The following is a 20,986-nucleotide window of genomic DNA, read 5'->3' as shown; positions in this document are numbered from 1 at the left end:
CAATACTTTTACTTTCCATTTTTTTTTATTTTTTATTTTTTTGTTTCTTATTTATCTCCGTGTATTATGACTGCAGCTCTGTTTATTCAGAGGGGAGGGGAGGGGGGGGGGGTGGTGCAGGGGGATGGGATGGGGGAGGGAAGGGATGAAAGGAGGAGGAGGAGGAGGGGACAGAGTGGAACAGCACAAGAGAGGGAATAACGGGAACAGAGACCGAACTGGAACCGCGGGACCGTGCACGGAGGGATCCCACCTCCGCCCCACCACCAAACAACAACAACAACAACAACAACAACAACAGGTCAGTGCGTGTGTCGGTGCTTGTGCGGACCCCCCCCCCCCCAATAAAAAGAAGCTCCAACAGGCTGCGGAGCTGCGGATGTCGCGGGGGCGGCGCGGCGCTTCTCCCGCCGCCGAACGGGACGTTGTTGCGCCGCGTTTCCCCCAAAAGTTGCTCCCGCGCCCCGCGTGTTGCGCTGGGCGTCACCGCGGCGTTCGACACGTGCGTGGGGTTTCTCCAAACTTGTTGCGCGTGTCCCTGGTCTCCAGGTTTTTAAGGAAGTTTCCCCGGATGCAGGTAGGGGCCCATGGACGCAGATTTACTGCTGAGATTTAAAAGGAAAAGCAGGAAGCCCCCCGTCCCCCTGTCCCCGGTCCCCCTGTCCCCTGTCCCCTGCCTCCTGCCAGGGGAGATGTTTTAACGGGCTCTGCACACATGGCACGGCCATTGTCGTATTTAAAGTCGCAGTCCGCAAGATTATTTTGTTGAAAAAACCCCAAAATATATATATATTTTTTTTCACATTCGACACTTTATTTATCTGCCCACTTCACTGGGAACATCACTTCAAGGTGTTTGAGTTGGGATCGCGTTCCTCTGTGTGCGTTGCTGCGTGGCGGGGTCCGCCTCTCCCGGTGGGGAACGCCTTCTCTGATCAGAAAACGCCGCCGTCTCAAATAGAACGCTGCAGAACGCTATCAACTTTGAGATGAGATGCCCCCACGATTTCACGGGCTCTGCAGTTCTTCCCGTGTTCAATCTCTGATGTGTCGGAATTGTTTTCAGTTGCCTTGGATTGTGAGCGTTCCATTAAAATAAATACAAGGATTCGGGGAACGGCACTTCATTCTCCCACGCCGGCTGTTTTAAAACCCCACACAAATTGCACACATTTGATGTTCATTTCAAAGCTGTCCCAATTTTAAACTAGTGCCGATTCTCCAACTACAATGACGCCATTGATGTCTCTGTGTTGATTTGGAATTTCTGGCCTCGACATTTCCACATCCCAGCAGAGAGAGAGAGAGAGAGAGAGAGAGAGAGAGAGAGAGAGAGAGAGAGAGAGAGAGAGAGAGAGAGAGAGAGAGAGAGAGAGAGAGAGAGAGAGAGAGAGAGAGAGAGAGAGAGAGAGAGAGAGAGAGAGAGGAGAGAGAGAGAGAGAGAGAGGATTTGTGTAGTGAGGCTTGAGCAATTGATTGCTGTTGCAGTTTTGGCCCCATTGAGCAACCATAAAACAGCCCCCACATCCTGTTGTGCCCCCCCCCCACCCATCATCACATTCACGTTGTTCTGTCCTCGCTCCCAGGCTGGGATCGCCCGACCGGAGCCCCCCAAATCCGCTCCTCAGCGTCGGGGCCAGAGGACTTGGAAGTGCGGGAGCACACGGGGGACTGAAGAGGGGAGAGGAATGAGGTCCGCCTCCGCCCGGACGACCAGACGCCCCGCGGAGCTGCCGCCTCTCACCCCGTCAGCCTCTCCCTAGCGCCCCGCGGCTGGTGTGTTCCGCCCGGACGGCTCGGGAGGTTGGGAAGAAACTCACAGGCGCCGTTTTGTTCTGTCCGCACTCGCTCACTCACACACACACACACACACACACACACACACACACTCCAGATTTATCCGGCGCCACCATGGCCAACGTGTGCCCGTACGGCCGCTTCACCCACGCCGTGGTGCGGGGCATCCCGGAGAGCTTCGGGAGGGCGTCCGGCGACGGCGCCGAGAACGGCGAGAGCGCGGTGGACCTGGCCAAGGCCCAGCGGCAGTTCGGGGTCCTGACCGGCGCGCTGCGGCAGAAGGTCGGGCTGCAGCTCATCGAGATCCCCCCGGACCCCGAGCTCCCCGAGAGCTGGAGGATCGAGGACGTGGCCGTGATCCAGGGGGACACGGCGCTCATCACCCGGCCCTTCCAGCAGCAGAGACGCAGCGAGGTATCGACGGTTCAAGTGTCACATCGTCGTGTGTTTTGACAAAATACCGCGGTGGCGATAATTTCACGGTATTGTGGGGATGACTTGGTATTTACACGCAAGAAATATTGGAGGAACAATCCTCAGTCATGTGGGTATTATGACCAGGCAGGTAGAGGCGTTGATTTGGAGCGTCTAGAGCAGTCTACGAGGTACAAGCCATAAACCCTCAATGCTCTTTCAAAGTTATTTAAATTAAATTAAATTAAATTCGTGTTTTGTATTTAAATATGAGAACGTACTTCATATGCAAAGGAATTGTGAGTTCATTTCTTCCCAAAACTCCTCAGCCACATCCGACATTGAACCTCTTCCAACCTACGTTGAAAACTCTGGTCCATATCCGACCCGCTCCCACACCCACTGGTTATTGTAACCACGGCATTTGATGGAGAACAGGGGCCGACGATATCGGCTGCCCAGTTGCCCAGGGCAACCGGATTTGGGTCACTGGCAACGATCGTGTGCGGTCTGGTTTGCCCCAGAATCAGAACGAGTCAATAACCACTCAATTGTGAAATGAGTCAAATTCGGCAACCATTTCGTCAGTCTAGGCAACAGACAGCGGCTGTGTGGCAGACAACTCGGCAACCGCTTCTAAAAGATCGTCTGAACTCGGAACTCCCACCGCGGCGATAAAACTCATATTTTGTTCTTCTCTTCTAACCTTTCTAACCTCCACCGTGATCTGCGTTTTTGATCCCGCCCCCCCCCCCCCAGGCGGAGGCGGTGCGGCGGGTGGTGTCGGAGCTCAACCTGACGGTGGTGGAGATGGGGGCCGAGGAGGGGGGCTCCGGAGGGGCCACGCTGGAGGGCAGCGACGTGCTCTTCACCGGCAGGGAGTTCTTCGTGGGCATCTCCTCCCACACCAACCACAGGGGGGCGGAGGTTCTGGCCGACACCTTCAAGGTGGGAGATCCCAGAGAAGCTGGAGGATGGAAGGATGGGTGGATGGATGGATGGATGGATGAGTGATAAGATATAATGAGGCAGGTAGTCCAAAGGTGTTTTCAAAGGGTACTTCTCTTCAGGATTGATTGATTGATTGATTGATTGAGTGTAGAAGGACACATTTCCCCGTTCACTGTATTTGACACGTTATTTTTTATTTTTTTCCTAAAATGTCCCCAAATCTATTTGAAAGTTCTGAATACTGAGCACACCTTCAAACACTTCCCACAAACCTCTCACTCCCCCAGCCACTCGCACATACACCAAAGCCAACATGAATAAAGCAAACAAAATAAAAAAGAAAGAAGATGAAGTGGTTATACCTCCGTTCCAGAGATCCTCAACATTGGGGTCGGGGCCCCACAAGGGTCACTTGATATGCACACAGGGTCATGGGACATTTCAAAGACTGATAATGGGATATTTGATTGATATACTATTAAAAATACATTTTTAAAAAGTGAAATAGGTTTGAAATATGTAATATTTTCTGTATGATCCACTATGATAATGATATAATTAAAGTAGCCGACGCGATGCCCAAATTGCTCAATTTCTCAATTGCCCAATTTCTGATGCTTCACTCACGTCCGAACTTTGACAAATAATCTCGGGCCGTGATAGGGGGGAAAAAAAGTGTGTTATATGGAAGGATCTCCTCCTTTGGGGAGGTAGCGGTGTGTGTGAGAAATGTACGTCTTGTTTACGGAACAGTCACACACACACACACACATACCAACCCTTCGGGGCAAAGCAAGGGCATCTCATTACCTTCAGGATAATAACACCCCATAGTCTACACACGCGAGGAACAAGGACGCCGTGCCACTGTGTATAAGGTGCAGCTGTGAGAAGGCCACTCGGGCCCCGAGACTGACACACGTCACAGGCACATGGAAGAACGATCCATATCCAGATGATTGTGTGGAAGGAAGCACTATTTTCACTTTTGTCCCATTGCACGCGTGGGCGAGGAGGGTTCCGGGAGGTGAGCGGCTGCGGAACAGAGGCAGCGTCCGCACTCCACGCTCTCCTCACATCAACACAAAAATTAATTTAGAAATTTCGCATTTGTCGCTGGGAAACGTTGATATTTTCAAGATGCTTTTACCCTCTGCCTGTTGCTTTTGTTTCTTATTATTTCGCCTTCATTTTACGAGTGAAGGGCGGTTTTCTTTTTTTCCAATTATTAAAATCATAAAAAAATAATAATAATAATAATTAAAAATACACATAATAACTGAGTCACAGATAGGAGGCAGCTTTAAACTGTTCAAAGGAGATGCCTTGAAATGATTTCGGCTGACGAAAAAGTGCCGTGACGAATAATCATCAGAATCAATAATAACAGACAGAAATTTGGGGTCGATTTTCAGCATAAATCCTCATTAAAGTGTTTGCCCTCAATGTTTAAAACCTCGATGGATTCCATTATAGTACGGCACTGATTTGATTTAGGTTTCCAGAGGCAGGAACTGTTATGTCACTGAGCCAAAGCAGTCTGCCCTGGACAACGGCTTATTTAATAATCAATGTTTGTTTTTTTTTATCAGAAAATCACTCTATGTCCAAATTGTATCGTTAATATTTGTACTGAGTATTGTGTTTTGTATATACTGGACCTTTGCACATATCAGATAAGTGAATACTTTATTTATTGATCGTCACAGAGAGAGAGGATATACTGTGTGTGTGTGTGTGTGTGTGTGTGTGTGTGTGTGTGTGTGTGTGTGTGTGTGTGTGTGTGTGTGTGTGTGTGTGTGTGTGTGTGTGTGTGTGTGTGTGTGTGTGTGTGTGTGTGTGTGTTCAGGACTTTGCCGTCTCCACCGTTCCAGTCTGCGGTGGATTTCGCCTGAAAAACATCTGTTCCATGGGAGGCCCAGACACCATCGTCATCAGCAACAACGACGGAGCCAAGAAAACACTCCGAGTGAGTGTGTGTGTGTGTGTGTGTGTGTGTGTGTGTGTGTGTGTGTGTGTGTGTGTGTGTGTGTGTGTGTGTGTGTGTGTGTGTGTGTGTGTGTGTGTGTGTGTGTGTGTGTGCGTGGCCCTACCATCGTACTGTGACTTTATTTCACCGTACTGTGACTTCATTTTGGATGTCATGGGTATTTGATCCATGTCTGTACATGTTATGAAACAGGTGCAGCCCTTGAATAAGCCGATTACAATAGCGTGAAGTCGCACACATCCGAATATTGCGACCGTCACAGGAATGTCCTGAATCCAGTCAAATCCAAATAGGAGCAAGCACCACCCCATGACCGCACCTGGATTCCCTCTCAATCATTCCGCTCATCGTGGCGCGTAAACACCGTCACCCAGATGTGATCGGCGCGTCCGAACGGCGTTGTTTAGGCGGATTAAACAACGGTTCGCCGCGGCAACCGCCGGAAAACACACGTACTTTTGGTGGGAGAGTGAGAGCGTTTTTTTGCGCTGAGTTTGATGAGGAAAGAAAGGGATATGGGGCTGTATTGAAGAAAGTGTCGGAGAGGATTGTAGACGGGGTTTTCCTGTACGTGGGAGCAGATACTTCCCCTCCTTAACCCGACTACGCCGCTGGCCATGTAAACTCACCTTAACCTGCATATTGAGCCTCATCGGGTTATTGAGTGCATGTAAACACACTGACTGACTCTATATATATTTTGGTTTTTTTTTGGTGTTTTTATTTTGGAAACGCATACATTTCACATTATTCTAGTATGACGGACATTGCATGTACAATGATATACAAAAATGTACAATCAATGTAAAATAATAAAGCAATAGATAGGTCAACAACAATCATTTTCTATCCATACTCTTTCAAGTGTTCCCTTTTTTTTGTGTGCAAAATAACGGTTTACAATAGAACACGGGGAGCAATCACCTTACGTTATCGAAAATAGAAATCAAGAAAAAAAAAAATCACATTTTCATAAGTTCTTTCAACTTCAGCAAACCTCTATGCAATGGGTCCACTTTGACCAAATCTGAAGAAATTATTCAGATTCTGAGAGAGACGGCTCCTCCATGATGTGACTGCAAATGGTTTTTTTTAATTCTAAATAAAATAAATGAAAATCCGATCCAGAGAGCTGCGTTGGGTGAATCATGCTGAGTTAGTCAAATAGGACATATTGTCTAGGACATATTGTGTGTAGTCACCGGGTGCGTTGCATTACATTTCACTGCATGTATGTATGAAAGTATGTATATGTATGTGACGAATAAACCTCTTGATTCTTGAATCTTGAATCTTGAAATACAATACGTTACTCCAGAATCATAATTCAAACGTCAAAACTTTGTTCCTCGTATAAATATCCAAAGACCCTATCCCTCCACCGTCTTCCCTTCCAGATGTTATGTAATGTTCTCTTCCGTCCCAGGGGGGCTCCTCCCTCTGTTTCGGCCTAATGTGATTTGTACACGCCTTTAAATCCTGCCTGCACGCGTGGTGCTAATGGCCCTAATGGTGTGTGTCCGTGTGTGTGTGTGTGTGTGTGTCCGTGTCCGTCCAGATGATGGAGCAGCTGACTGACCACCACTATGAAGTGCTCACCGTCCCCGAGGACGCGGCTGCGAACTGCATCTACATCCAGGGTCCGGCCAAGACCGACTTCCTGCTGCACCGGCCGACCGACGAGTGTCCCGAGAGCGTCTCTGTGAGTCCTAACTGCAGATTTTATTTTGTTTTGCCATTTGCCATGTTTTATACACAGTCTTGATCACGATGATAGCATTTTTTTAGAAATGCAAGAGGTTTATTAGTCACATACATAAACATAAGTTCATACATACAGTATATGCAGTGAAATGTCTTTGCAACACACCCGGAGATTATGCACAATAAGCTCTAAATATACTAAAATGTCCGTAATCGACCCAAACTAACAATAAAAAGGCAAAATGCATTTAATAAAATAGGTAAATATAATTTTTATTATTAATAATAAAATAATAATAATATTTTCTTTTAATGCAATTATTTTCTTAGCTTATTCTTACCCTGTTTCAAATTTATTTTCATATTTTAATTATTGTATTATTCTACTGTGTACATTAATTGTGCTTGCGTTTGAATGAATGCAAAAAACCCTTTGATTGGTGAAGGCGATTATTGTAAAAATGAAACCCAAATGAACCCTTCAAAAAGGTCCTCAGATTTAACATTATTCTGAGAATAATAACTTGTATACACCATTATGCGCTGCCCCTGAAACTCCGGCAGGGTCGGGACTAAGGGGAGGCCGAATTGACCTTTTGACCCTTGAAGAACAGAACCTTGGTGACCGATGTGTAATAGAAAGTGTCCTAAGCGTTTTGTTGAAGCTGTATAAAATTCTTACTCCACCTGGGCCCGTTGGAACAGAACTACGTCAGTTTGGTAATGCTGCTGGGAACCACGCCCTTGTTTTCGCCCTAAATTGGTATTTTGAAATGAGTATAAATCAAATCAAATTGTATTTATACATAGCACATTTTAAAACAACCGCAGTTGATAAAATTGCTGAACACAGAAGCAGCATAGGAATGTAATATGGGAAAGCTTTAACTAAAAAAATTATATAGCAAATAAAAATGAAAGAGAATAAAAACCATATACGTATAAAATGAAGATAAAGAAGAAAGTGTTATTATTATTATTTATTATTGAAAAAGTAAGAGAAATAAAATTAATGAAATAAAACAAAGGAATAATTTAAAAAGTTTTATGTATACAAAACAGTGAAATTATTAAAACTAGTATAAATGTGCAAATGTCTTGGGTGAATTATAACATTGTGGCCTTCATTTATTTTCTTGTTTCATATGGTTTTGTTTAAATGTAAACACAGCGACCTCAGTACTCTCAAATGCAATACATGCACTTTCTGGCTAGATCCAAAAACGACACATATGTTATTGCTAAGAAAGATTTTGGCTTCAAACCACGTTCAAAGACAACCTCCCAGTTGGAACATTGTCTTACAAATTGCATGTTGTGTTTTTTGTCGGACACACTGTTTAGACAAAGCGGGTTCACATCGATTCTGCTTGGTGCAGATGTTCAGCCCTGCAACCATCTGTGCTGTTTTATCATTTATCGCATGAACCCCTTTTTGTATTTTATTTTTACATATTTATGCTACCTGCAATTACCCCCTTTTTAAGTTATTTTTTTTAATATATATATATAAATTGCACACCTTTCTATTTTAATTCTATTAAGTAAAATTAGCAAAAAGGTCACGTTTTATTAGAAAAACACAAGGTGACAAAAACCTTGATACCCCAAATTGAATTGCCCTTAGTGGGTTAATTAAGTTGGTGTGTGTACGTACAGCATATGCACGGAGTAGCCTCATGCATTGATATAATGCACATTGATTAATACATCTGTAGGAGCCATTTGTCTATTGTTGGCAATGTCAAATTATTTTGTTTAGATACATCTTACATTGTTATTTTGGGCCACCTGGTGGCAGTCATTAGATGCACTTTTATGGACGTAGGTGACAGGAAATGCGAGCGCACACAGTTCTCAGACGAGAAGCCGGGTAGCACACTCCAACCTGCAGAATAGGAAACAAGCTGGAAGGTTCATCTTTGTGCAACTACAATCTGTTATTTTGGGTCCATAAATTCACTCCTAAACCTGCCTGTGTATGAATGACAACAAAACAGGACATGGTAAAAACAAAAATTTACCATGCACTCCACTAATTGAAATAACCCTTGTTCAGCTTGCTCCAACGTGTCACATGATGAAATTCGGGTTCTCCTGTGACGTCTCCTCCTCAGGCGTTCCAGAAGCTCCAGGACTACACCCTGCTCCCCACCGCCTGCAGCGAGGCCTCCAAGCTGGGGGCGTCGCTCTCCTCGCTCTGCCTGCTCATCAACAGGAAGCACACCATCTTCTGAACACGCGCGCCCTAAAATATGGTAGTACGCAGCTTAGTCGGTGCAGTGGAATCGCTTTTTGGTAGAGACACCCAAAAAAAAAACAAATTGTGATTGTGTTTGATCGAACCTGACAACTTGAGGTTTTGTTCTGAATTACTGTTAGATGAAAGCCTTGGCAGAACTGCTCCCCCCTCTGGTGAAATGTGGCATAGCGGCTCCCACACACGGCAAAGGCCAGATAATGACCACTGAAATTAGTTGTAGCTTCACTGTTATCGCTTTAGGACAAGCTTCAATTTATATTGTTCAAATGGGGGGGAAGGGGGTAGGAAAAATGCATCGCTCACCCCTCATAAGTTGAACATAATTCCATATGTAGAAATGCTGGTTATTCATAAGATACCATTTAGCTTTTCTATGTATGAATTTGTATCAAGATTGATTGCCAATAAATAAACAATAACATTACATTTTTCCCCCTCGTGATTGTACCAGCTAAAAAGAAAAGCCCACAGAAAAACAGGTTTATCGAAATTTATTTCTTTTTCTAGAAAGCAAACATTTAACGGTTGGACTTGGCGACTCTCTCCAACTCGTCCTTCTTCTTGATGGCGTAGGAGTTGGATGAACCCTGAACGGTGGAGAAAAATACGGACAATTTAATACACTTCGATCCCGTCTCCGCCTAAAGTGCAAAGAGTTACTCAATATGACAAACCAATGCTACGCCCAAAACTACGTTGTGTGAAAAGTACCAAGACCATCTATAAAATACACCTCTGTATGTTAACGCTGTGTAAAGTGACAGGCACATCCAAAGACAATCTTTTTACTCGTACAACAATCTCATCTGGGTCTGACAATGTGTCCACACGTAAGATATTTGGGCGATGAAGCAGCGTCTGTATCCGAGGAGCCGACCTTTCTAAACGATTTACCTTGGCCGCATTGATGAGCTCGTCAGCCAGGCACTCGGCGATGGTCTTCACGTTCCTGAAAGCAGCTTCTCGGGCGCCCGTGCACAGCAGCCAGATGGCCTACAGGAAAGAGACGCTCATTTTAGAGGAACGAATACAAATAGACACGTGAAGAACCGTTTGAAACGAGAAAACATTTCAGTGTGTCTCAGTTGGTGATTGGCCGCGTCACAGGCAGACTGAAGCCAATGAATAAGCAAAGACATTTCCTCTGCGAGCACTCTAGCACACCAGGACAACGGGCAGTGTGAGGGCGTGACTCTAGCCTCGCTTAGTGCGTGTAAATAACATTACTTAATGGAAAACATTCCAAATAACACCACGGGTACAATGTATTGGCATCGTACTATGCACTGAAAATGACAATTCTAGATGTATGGTATCATAGGAAGTTCAGTCTAGATTCACAAAATGTACTTATATTTGCATCAAATTGTTTAAATCAATAATCTGTAAGGTAGTAAGATGTATAGTGTTGTGTAGTTAATGTTCCCTGCATTTCAGATATAGCCCCAAGGCAAAACTTCATTACTACTCTACTGCAGGAAGAGCAGAAGTGGGAAATAAAGGCTGATGGATAAGATTTCATTTCAAAATGCTGCTTCTATTTCCACCAACGTGACTGCTACATTTGGGCAAACATTGGTTTACTTCTGCAACAACCCCAAGGATAACCAGCCTTGATTATCTTCATCCATAAACCTCCTGCCCTGAATTAACCAAAATTGTCATCCGGTGTGACGTTACCTGGTTGACTCTGCGGAGAGGGGACACGTCCACAGCCTGCCTCCTGACGGTACCGGCACGTCCGATACGGGTGGAGTCCTCACGGGGTCCACTGTTGATGATGGCGTTCACCAGCACCTGCAGGGGGTTCTGAGAAGGACGACAAACGGCTTCAGATGGGAAATCAACACACCAACAAAGGCTACATTTATTCATTGATCAACATGGCTATTTCATCTACTGGTATCACATGCCAAGATATTTTTTCTTCTTCTTCCCAGTTAAGTTCTGTTCACATTTACAGAGGGAAAAAAGGTTACACTGTACATTAATGACAAATAACAGCAGCAGCAAACTACAGGGGTAAAAAAAAAAAAAAAAAAAAAAATGCTGTTAACGTCAAGAAAGCATTTGAAGAATCGTTTGAACCAAAATGTGTCTCAGTTGGTGATTGGCCGCGTCACAGGCAGACTGAAGCCAATGAATAAGCAAAGACATTTCCTCTGCGAGCACTCTAGCACACCAGGACAACGGGCAGTGTGAGGGCGTGACTCTAGCCTCGCTTGGTGCGTGTAAATAACATTGAGACAACCGCACCTACAGACGCCCCTGCAGGGTGTGGCGGTACCCACCTCCCCGGTCAGCAGGTGGATGATCTCAAAGGCGTGCTTCACGATGCGCACAGTCATCAGCTTCTTGCCGTTGTTGCGGCCGTGCATCATCATGGAGTTGGTGAGACGCTCCACGATGGGGCACTGGGCCTTGCGGAAACGCTTGGCAGCATAGCGGCCACCGGAGTGGGGCAGGTACTTGGCGTACTTCTCCTTCACGGCAATGTAATCCTGCAAGAACGCAAAAACAATCGCAACCCAAAAACAGTCACATGGCCAGCCCACTATCGATGGATTCTTAATACGCGAAAACGGATAATGTCCCTTTGTTGGTGGTTGACTGGACTACATCAGACGACAGCCAATGAATAAACAAAGGTGTTTCCTCTGCGAGTGCTCTAGCACACCGGGGCAACGGGGCAGTGTCCGGGCGTGACTCTAGCCTCGCCTCGAAGCTCCGTGAGCGGGCGACGCGGTACCCACCTGCAGGGAGATGTCGTTGATCTGCACGTCGTCGGTGCTCCACTTCCCAAAGAGCTTGATCTCTGGGCTCTCAGCCACAGCCGGAGCAGTCTCCCACGTCTCAGTCACTGGAGAACGATAAACCGGGCGGGAGGTGAGCAAAGAGGAAATCACAGATGACAAGTACACCGCTTGGTCCAATACTCATACAAGTTAAAAAATAAGTAGAGCAGCACACAGACCGACAAATACGATTTAAAAAAAAAATGTCCACACACAATAGACTTAAAAAATCAACTAAATAAATGAGGCGCTGGGCTATAAAACCGGGAATTAACCAAAAAAAAAAAAAAAACAACAACGCAATGTAGATTAAAACCTAAAAATGAACGCTCCTCTATCAGGTCACATTCACACACGTGTTCGTATTAATTAGGTGACCTGAAAGATAAAGTAAACACAAATGACATTTTCATCCTAACGCCATCTCTGAGCCCCGGGACAGTTTTACGCGTTTCCAGGCCTCCGCTGGAGCCCGCACCGCCGCGACAACGTCAGCAAACGCAGCTACCGACGCTGGACAAGCGCACGCGGGGGCCGGGGCACTTGACGCGTCCGGTCGCCGTGAGGTCCCGCCGCTAAAACCCGGTTTATTATACGTGACCGCGGATCCAGCGCGGAACGCCGCCGAGTGCGAGAGACGACAGGACCCAACCGGCCGAGTCAACGCGCCGCACTGGCAAGCGGACACATGGGCGAGCTAACGGCTACATGCTAGCGCTCCGCAATTTTCTCCCAAATTAACCCGAAGCCGGCGAATTGAATCGGATTTACTCCGGCGTCGCCGCCCGACGCACCGGGAACGACGTGCGAACGTCCAGCGAGGACCGTTTTGGGGCCTTTCGGACGGTGGAAAAGGCGGATTCCTCACTCACTTGCGTCGGCCGTTGTGCACCACACTGCTCAGCGACGGAAAAGGGCCTCCTCGGTGCGCGCCGTGCACATATCCGGTCCGCGGGCTGGCTACGTCCGGTTGCAGGGCTTCCTGGAGGGTGTAGTCAAGAGGCGACGCTCATTTGTAGTCCTTCAATGTTTAAAAAAAAAAAAAAAAAAAAAAAATGTACATAATGATATTAAAAATATATTTAAAAACCGACAAACCTCCGGGGATTAACGGCTCACCCTTCCAGAATGTATGAACTTGTTCTCTTTTGATTTGATTTTAATATCGTACTTCATCGTTGAATTCAGGATATGGCCATCACAGGCCGTTGATTGTGATATTCAACAGAACTAATCGGTTTGCTGTTGAGTTTCTACGCGTTCGTTTATTCTCCTATGTTTCGATTTTGCACGTTTGCACGGTCATAAATGAAAACATAAAAAAAGTGCTATTCAAAACGGTCATCTTTATTGAGGATTTTACAAATTACCGGTAGGCATTTACCTACTACATGGATATGGATCTTTTATAAAACATAACTCACACCGGCAAAATAATTACTTTAGCAAGACTTTATAAGTAAGAAAGACATTAGTTAATGTCTGCAAAATATGTTTTGTCTGTTAAGACACGTATCACTTATAATCCACTTATAAATGGATGCATTTTCGACTAAATTCAGTTGTACAGGTTCACACAAAACAAAGAATGCAACAATATCAAAATACATAATACTGCAGCCAAAAGCTTTAAAACGTTGATCCAACATTTTCATTAAAATGCACCTCCCTTATAAACTTTTGCTCAGATTAAAAACAGGTTAGAATTGTAACCATTTTGTGCAAGCACACGTCCCTCCTCTGAAATAGAAACGTGTTCGATGTTTCCTGCTTTTGCAACCAACTATAATACAAACGACAAAAATGACAGTTCAGGACATTGAGTCGCAAAACACTTCCATTAGTAATGACAAAGTCGGAGCGATGAGAAAGTTGATTTAAACGCCTGAGAACTTCTAAATGTAATGGGAGGTAAGGTGTGCGGATAATAGCATCTGATACCAGGTAAATATAGGGGGACACAAATCTCCCCAATACAAAAGGCTGATACCTATGTCCGATAACGAAGAAAAGTGAAATGACTTTCCCATTTCAGCTGTTACTTGTCCAATAGAGTAGAAATGGATTGTACACTGATGAGTGAGTTTTGAAGACCCCAAAATGAACGTCTGTACTGTTGAGGTTTTCATGAGGTGACCCACGCTTCAGCAGCGTTCGGTCCGCCCCTTTGTGCCACATTTCCCTCGTCATTTAGTTTGGCACCGTCACCGAAGCACTCAGATCCTCAGGAAGGGGTCGGGGTCCGTCTCCGCCTGTGGGAGAGACTCGACTCATGGACTAAACATAAGGCGTGACCGCCTGCAGAGATAGCTCACGACTACAGCTTAAAAAGCGCATTAAAACTATGACGACGACAAATAAAATAATGGAATCCACGATGGGAATTCAACACTCAGAAAGGTTTGCGGATCAAAAACACGGGGACCCAAGAGAAAAACAAAACAAAGTGAGATAAAAAATAAAAATAAAAAAATCCCTTATCGGAGGGGGGGGGTGGTCAGAGCAGTTAGTCTGTGGGTGTAGACAAGATGGATGACAGAAGGTCATTTAGGCACGCTTTGATTTGTGTGGGTCTTTCTGAGGTATCTGCGGCCGAGCGCACGGGTGGACTCACACAAATAAGAGTTTTGTTCGTATCTCGGGTTCAGCATCTAAAAAGAAACAGAGGGACAGAACCGGAGACGTCCAAAAATAGAATATACAAAAGGTTGTGCAGGCAGTGTTTCACACCCTCTGTGTGTGTGTGTGTGTGTGTGTGTGTGTGTGTGTGTGTGTATTTCACACTGGAGTGCAAAATGCGCGTGTGTGTGTGTGTGTCAGTGCGTTTTTGTTTTGTTTTCTAGACGAGCCACTTCTCGATGCAGGCGTGGAAGACCGTCTCGTTGGAGTGCCACCGCACGTGCTCCACTCCGGCCATGGAGCAGAAGATCAGATCCCCGCGCGCCGCCAGCGTCTTCAGACCAAACACGTCGCGCAGGAAGATCTGCGACCGAGCGGGGGCGTGCCAAGTTACAGTGTATTCACAGTCAATTTCACTGGAAAACGATTTTAATTTTTTTTTTTTTAAAAGGACAATCAAACAAATACATTTAAAGTATTTCACTGGGATAAAACCCAGAGGCTGTACTGTAGTAACAGACACTCCTGCAGAAGGCAATATTGTGCAACGTTAATAACTTTTGCCAAATAAAAAAAAAATGCTACTTCAAGAACGTACAGAGCAAAACAGATGAGCAGGAGCGCCTCGAAAAACTGAAATATTTTCAATATTATCAGAAAGAGACACCCTGAGCGAACACATTGAATGCTTTTTATATTTATTATTCACGGGAGACTGCTGTTGGATTTCTAAGGAACTTCCACAACGGTGACGAGTTCCCTTTTCCCAGTCCCAGGAGAAAGAGGTTCTACTCACGTCTTGATGCTGCATCTCAACAACCGTCTCATTGCCGTCATAAAAGCCAAAATGACTGGGGAAAAAAAAAAAAAAAAAAAAAAAAAAAAAGGCGAAAGACAGAGAGCACACGTGAGCACATTTCTTTGGGACTATACTATAGACAATTAAAATCTAGTCTTTAAATGAAGATGATTATTATTTCTCATATACTACAAAGAAATTGCATCACATCACATTTTGTATATTTGTTTATGCTTATGGTCTGCAGTGTAACGCACCAAACCTCATCAGAACAAATTCCTAGTCTCTGTAAATGTACCTGATGGAATATACGGATTGTGACTTCTGAAAAATCTCTATCAGATAAACCCACCTGGACTGCCAGGGTGTGATGACTCCATCGTCTGGACCTCCGATCAACACCAACTTCTTTATCTTCAGGAAGTTTTCCTTCCACTCTGTCATGAAACGGCAAAAACACACCACATGACGACTTGAGGCTCCCACGGACGCCCGCGAGACAGTTCACACATTTTTTTATTTTTATTTTTTTTAAATGTCAATTTCATCAATAGCAGCGTTTGTTCACAAGCATGTGACTTAACTGGGATAACGTTTTTTTTTTAGTTTTTTTTTTTTAATACTGTTTCAATTCAAACTGTCACTGATGACATTTTTCCACATGGAGAGGTTGCTGACCTGTTGCATTGGGATTGGGCCTCTCGCTGTTGAGCAGAGCCAAGTAGTCACTGCTGTTGACGTACATGTCCCTGTGGTGCGGGTCTGGAGCGGTAGCATACACAAAAAACACCGGGTCAATTATAAATCCATCCATTCCGCTGAGGCCCCTCTCCACACGTATACAGTTCTATCTAAAAAAACAAAAAAAAAAAAAACACCGGCCACCTCAGTCCTCAGTCCAAAAACACAAACGATTTAAAACGCTGACATAAGTACCCCAAGCCAGTAGGGGGCATGAAAACGTGATGTCCAACACCACAGAAGAGCACGGGAGTGCTGCAGGCCACTGAGCTTCATACACAACGGACGTATGGACGCCCTTCGTCAAAGTTGGAGAGCCTTTTAACGGAGACACGGAGAACAACGCGACAGCGTTCGTCGCAGGTTCCCGACGCAGGTCGAGGTTCCCAAGAAGCTCCGTTTCACTTCCTCCATGGGAATACGCGGCAAACGCTTTCTTTTCAGTGGCCCTCAAACGATGTTTTTCGTGCGGGCGGGGAGGCCAAAACGCAGAGAAATTGCTACGTTTTCAAAAATATCTATACACGTGTGAATGGGGCTTGAGGCCACACGACAAGATTTTTCAAATCTTGACAGATTTTGAAAATGTCAGAGACCCCACACATAACGACAGATCATCGTGATCAATTCAACAGTTTTGTTCCTCTAGTGTGCGGAGAGCAACGATTTGCCTAAACAGCACCACACACTAACAGATTCCATTGCCCAAAGACTTGACACATCTCCCGCATCCCGACTTTACAAAACGGGAAATCTTGCGCGACGAAGCGCGACTTCACAGTAAAACACGGCGGCGGATGGGCTACGACTAGTGGCGCTATTTGATGCACTTTTCTTTCTACGGAAAAATCCAAGAGGAGGAAAAGAAAAAAGGGCCAAAATCAGCTTTATTATCTTACGGTCACTTCAGAATCTTCTTCTTGAGTGTGGCCATTGCTCTAGCTTCCTGCCTTACCGTTCCAGTAGTTGCAGATGGAAATCCTCTGTCCTACGGCGGTGTAGCAGAGATGGAAGAGGTTGGATTTGACAAACTGGGGGAAGAGGTACCTCAGGTAGTCCGTGTCTGAGGATAGAGGCGAGAGGCGAGTGTTATGAAGGGAAACAAGGCCGCCCATAGACAACGATGTATGTACGTGTCATTCATAACACCTCAGTCTCTATGAAGCCTGTTAGCGGAAAAAGGTTTTGTTTTTGTTTTTTTAAACAAAGCAGCACAAATAAAGTCTGTAAGTATGTTCGAAATGATGCTAGGCGGTGCCTTCGGCCCAAGTTTGAATGACGTGTTCATCGAAGGGTTTCTTGGCCATTTTGAGACGCAGAGGAGAAAAAAAAATTAGAAAAGTAGAAAGGTCGCAGTGAGAAGCGTGACGGGTCGTCGTGCAGTAAGGTAAGATAAGATAAACCTTTATTAGTCCCACAACGGGGAAATTTACATTGTTACAGCAGAAAAAAGGGGACAGCAGGAAATGGAGCATATAAGGGTAAACACTATAAACAATATATATATATATATATATATATATATATATATATATATATATATATATATATATATAAATAAAACACCATAAATGGGAATTACAGTACTAAGCGTATTGCACGTAGCGCATTGTAAAACCGTTGTAATCACAAAGATAATGGGAGGAAAGTGTTTAATTCTGTTTAAAAGTGTGTGTGATGAGCTTATTAGTTCTGTTCTGTGTAATTCATCGTATCAGAACAGGTGCACATTGGGGCTAGGTTAATGTGTTTTATCAGGACCAAAAAAATGCACCTCAAAGGAAGTCATTTTTTTTTGTCTTTCAACATTTCTATATCAAAGCGTCGATAAAAAAAAAATGTTCCGCCACGATGACACCGAGCAGGTGTGCCGCATCCTCGGCTGTTTGTAAATGAGAAATCTGTCTCTATGGAACAAGGGGATTAACCGTTACTTCTCCTGGAGCCTGTTTCTCCTCCTCCACAATACATCCCCTTTCGATAAGATTTTTTTTTCCCCGAAAACCCGTCGCCTTACGAAAACGCTGTTTCGCATCGTTTTTAATTATTCGCGGCACAACCTCGCCGAGCTCTTCACTACCGAGGGGTGGGTTTGAAAATACAAAGGGGAAACTCGCCGGGGGGGACGCCACATGAACGCTCCAGCGCGTACCTCCGTACTGCCCGGCCTGAGGAGAGGACAGGGATATGAAGGAGTGCACGTTGTGGTCGGAGAGCGTGGAGAGGATCCCTCTGCAGATCAGGCCGCCTGGAACAACACCAGTGACACAAACCGGTGAGTCAACCTCCGCCCGCAGCAACATTTTAAACAAAAGGAACAACCGAGCCTGGCGTATTTACAGGTGAGTGATAATCAACGAGCGGCAATTACGCAGGAATGAAGTGTCCGCAACTCCCAACGCATGCGCGCGCGAGCTCCTGCACCGCCACACCCGGAATCACCTTGGGAGTAGCAGATGAAGTTGACTCCGTCCGCTGCGTTCTGAATAATGGGGTAAATGGCCGCCTTGAAGCCCTCCACCTGCTTCCACAGGGGCTGTAGGCTGGCGCTTCTGTCGTACAAGTCGATGACGGACACATTGGTTCCAGGGTACGACTGCGGGAGAGAAACAGATTCAAGATTCAAGAGGTTTATTCGCCACATACATGTGCATACATTCATACATATACGCAGTGAAATGTCAAGGCAACGCACCCGGTGATTACACACAATATGTTCTCGACTGAACACAATAGCTACCTAAAAATGTCTACTCGACCAACTAACCGACTCCTAAAACGTAATTCAGTAAGTCGAATACGACAGAATAAAATAAAATATATAGAATAAAATAAAATAAGAACTCAAAGGTAATGCAGAGTGGGGGTACAAAATAGAAATAAAGGGAATAGACCAAGTATATGGGACAGCCTATTATGTATATACAGATATGTGCATTAAAGTGGTTTATCAAAGTGTGAATAAAACAACAAACAAACAGTTGCAGGACTTTCCCGGGGGGGGGGGGGGGGGGGGGGGGATGTGATGACACAGAAGTACGTCTGTGTTCGGTGATATGTAATAATAATTTCGTTGCATCGACCTAACCCAACAAACGATGCTGCGGCACCAGAAGCCTTCCCCGGCCACCGCGTAGGCCTCCCGACTTGCACATCGCTCGCGTACAGTATATACCCTGACGTGTCATCCAATTCACCGCTAGTCCCGAGCCGAATACACCCCCTAGGAGCACCAGCTGGAACAGACCGGAGTCAACGTCTTGTTTAATACCCGCGCCGAGACCCGGGGAGGTGACTCGGCCGGTAACGAATAACCGTGGGAGTTAGGGCGAGCACCGGAGTCCACACGGTCGAAGAAAAACGCGGCACAACTGTTCTGGCCGTACACGGGTGGCGTGTCCGATAAGTGTTCGCGTCTGCTCCTCGAAGCCGCGGCAGAACGTGGTGCTCTGGGAAATGACGAAGCACTCCACGCCCTTTCCCCCACTGGTGGAAAGCCACCGAGTGCAAGCGCTGCAAGTACATTTTAGTAGATTCGGAGCATGTTTGTTACAATGCGGGACGCACAAACGCTTGAACAATTTGATTTGATTCTGCGTCTGCGACGCCTTCTTCCACGTAAAACACTTACGTTTGCCCGTGTGTGTGTGATGTGCTGTGCAGGTAAACCTCCACCACCCGCCTTCAACTTTCACACTTTAAATACATTTAACAGCAAGTTCTTTGTGTTAAAGAAGAAGACACGCCAATGTGGTATTTTGTGTCGGGGTATTTTCACTTTTCCTTAAGTTAAAGTAGAATAAGACGACCCCTGCCACGACAGGTGATGGGGGGGGACGCAACTAAAAGTAATAGAACATCTATTCATATAAACCAAGTTTATTATCTTATAGATATTGTGCTGCACCTCTTGTTTACTTACCTCGTTAATGAACCGCTTCAGGGTGGAGAACTCCCCGGAGCTGTCGAACAGTCCGTGCACTATGACCACCGGCCTGTGTCCCGCCGCTGCAGCCCACAGATACGCAGCGAGCAGCGGCCACAGAAGCCCCGCTCCCCCGCCGCCGCTGCTGCTGCTGCTGCTACTGCGGCGGCCGCTCGGAGCACCGCGGTGTGAGCCCTTCATCATAAATAAACTACACAAAAACAAGTAAAGAGACGGAAGGACACTCAGTCGAAGACGCCGCCGCTCATCGCCGCTCGAAGCCGCGGTTTGTAACACTGAAGCCGCGGTGAACACCCTGGAAAGCGGCGTCCGTTACGCGGGCTGCGCTCCGGCTTCCAGGGTTTTGTTTGTTCCGGTGCCGATCGAAACGTGCGGTCGTGCGTGACGTCATTGCCGGTTTCCATTGCCAGCCTCTTGGGAGCGCTGCTTAGACCCACATTGTATGAAATGTACATAATAAATAAAATGTAATAAAAAAAACAAGTGGAAGTATTTTCTACACACTACTCACAAAAAGTTAAGGATGTTTGGCTTTCGGGTGAAATTTATGGAAAATGTAAAAAGTAAATGTAAAAATGTAAAAATCACGCGACAGTGATATTATATCGTGAAAGTAGGACATTTAAGTAGAAGCATGCAATGGTGTTTTCCTCATCTCAAACAATTGATTGAAACAAAAGCCAACAACAGTGGTGGGTTAACCACAACAAAAAATGTCAATGTCACAATAAATTGTCATGTGCCCTTGAGCATCAATTACAGCTTGACAACGACGTCTCATGCTGTTCACAAGTCGACTTATTGTCTGCTGAGGCCTGGCACCCCACTCTTCTTGAAGGGCGGCCCTCAGGTCACTGAGGTTCTGGGGCACAGAGTTACGAGCCTCTACACGGCGACTCAGCTGATCCCATAGGTTTTCTATTGGATTCAGGTCTGGAGAAAGTGCAGGCAGCTCCATTTGAGGTGC

General features: G+C 45.6%; 3 protein-coding genes across 4 annotated transcripts; 1 reads left to right on the top strand and 2 right to left on the bottom strand.

The window, feature by feature from the left end:
- The first annotated feature begins 186 nt into the window (after positions 1-186).
- On the top strand, positions 187-9,543 carry ddah2 (DDAH family member 2, ADMA-independent). Of its 2 annotated transcripts, XM_079999544.1 has the most exons (6): positions 187-301; positions 1,587-2,211; positions 2,971-3,159; positions 5,012-5,131; positions 6,711-6,854; positions 8,974-9,543. In XM_079999544.1, the coding sequence occupies exons 2-6, from the start codon at positions 1,912-1,914 to the stop codon at positions 9,091-9,093; spliced, it is 873 nt and encodes a 290-aa protein (XP_079855670.1). In that variant the 5' UTR covers positions 187-301; positions 1,587-1,911; the 3' UTR covers positions 9,094-9,543. The 2 variants fall into 2 exon arrangements, with proteins under 2 accessions (XP_079855670.1, XP_079855671.1); XM_079999545.1 differs by lacking the exon at positions 5,012-5,131.
- Positions 9,544-9,595: 52 nt separating this feature from the next.
- Positions 9,596-12,840, bottom strand: rps5 (ribosomal protein S5). The gene is made up of 6 exons (XM_080016207.1): positions 12,787-12,840; positions 11,873-11,979; positions 11,411-11,620; positions 10,800-10,928; positions 10,014-10,112; positions 9,596-9,706 (listed from the first exon to the last, which is right to left on the bottom strand). Coding segments are annotated over exons 1-6 (615 nt in total). The 5' UTR covers positions 12,788-12,840; the 3' UTR covers positions 9,596-9,637.
- Positions 12,841-13,246: 406 nt separating this feature from the next.
- Positions 13,247-20,350, bottom strand: ppt2b (palmitoyl-protein thioesterase 2b). Its single transcript, XM_080014289.1, has 8 exons — positions 19,996-20,350; positions 18,516-18,669; positions 18,226-18,321; positions 17,029-17,136; positions 16,011-16,094; positions 15,685-15,769; positions 15,330-15,384; positions 13,247-14,897 (listed from the first exon to the last, which is right to left on the bottom strand). Exons 1-8 carry the CDS (start codon positions 20,200-20,202, stop codon positions 14,754-14,756), a joined length of 933 nt encoding a protein of 310 aa, XP_079870415.1. The 5' UTR covers positions 20,203-20,350; the 3' UTR covers positions 13,247-14,753.
- Between the last annotated feature and the right edge of the window lie 636 nt (positions 20,351-20,986).

Source organism: Zeus faber (genome assembly GCF_960531495.2).
Source record: "Zeus faber genome assembly, chromosome: 1".
Lineage (NCBI taxonomy): Eukaryota > Metazoa > Chordata > Actinopteri > Zeiformes > Zeidae > Zeus > Zeus faber.
The sequence above is the reverse complement of the archived record's forward strand: the minus strand, read 5'-3'. Positions and strand labels throughout refer to the sequence as shown.

Excerpts from the sequence above, each read along its gene's own strand:
- ddah2 (XM_079999544.1), top strand. The coding sequence starts at position 1,912 with ATGGCCAACGTGTGCCCGTACGGCCGCTTCACCCACGCCGTGGTGCGG. Across the intron at positions 5,132-6,710 it reads GAGCCAAGAAAACACTCCGA|ATGATGGAGCAGCTGACTGA; the intron begins GTGAGTGTGTGT and ends GTGTCCGTCCAG. Across the intron at positions 6,855-8,973 it reads AGTGTCCCGAGAGCGTCTCT|GCGTTCCAGAAGCTCCAGGA; the intron begins GTGAGTCCTAAC and ends TCTCCTCCTCAG.
- rps5 (XM_080016207.1), bottom strand. Across the intron at positions 10,929-11,410 it reads TCCACCTGCTGACCGGGGAG|AACCCCCTGCAGGTGCTGGT; the intron begins GTGGGTACCGCC and ends CGTCCTTCTCAG. Across the intron at positions 9,707-10,013 it reads AGCTCATCAATGCGGCCAAG|GGTTCATCCAACTCCTACGC; the intron begins GTAAATCGTTTA and ends TCCACCGTTCAG.
- ppt2b (XM_080014289.1), bottom strand. The coding sequence starts at position 20,202 with ATGATGAAGGGCTCACACCGCGGTGCTCCGAGCGGCCGCCGCAGTAGC. Across the intron at positions 18,670-19,995 it reads TGAAGCGGTTCATTAACGAG|TCGTACCCTGGAACCAATGT; the intron begins GTAAGTAAACAA and ends TCTCTCCCGCAG. Across the intron at positions 16,095-17,028 it reads CATCTGCAACTACTGGAACG|ACCCGCACCACAGGGACATG; the intron begins GTAAGGCAGGAA and ends CTACCGCTCCAG.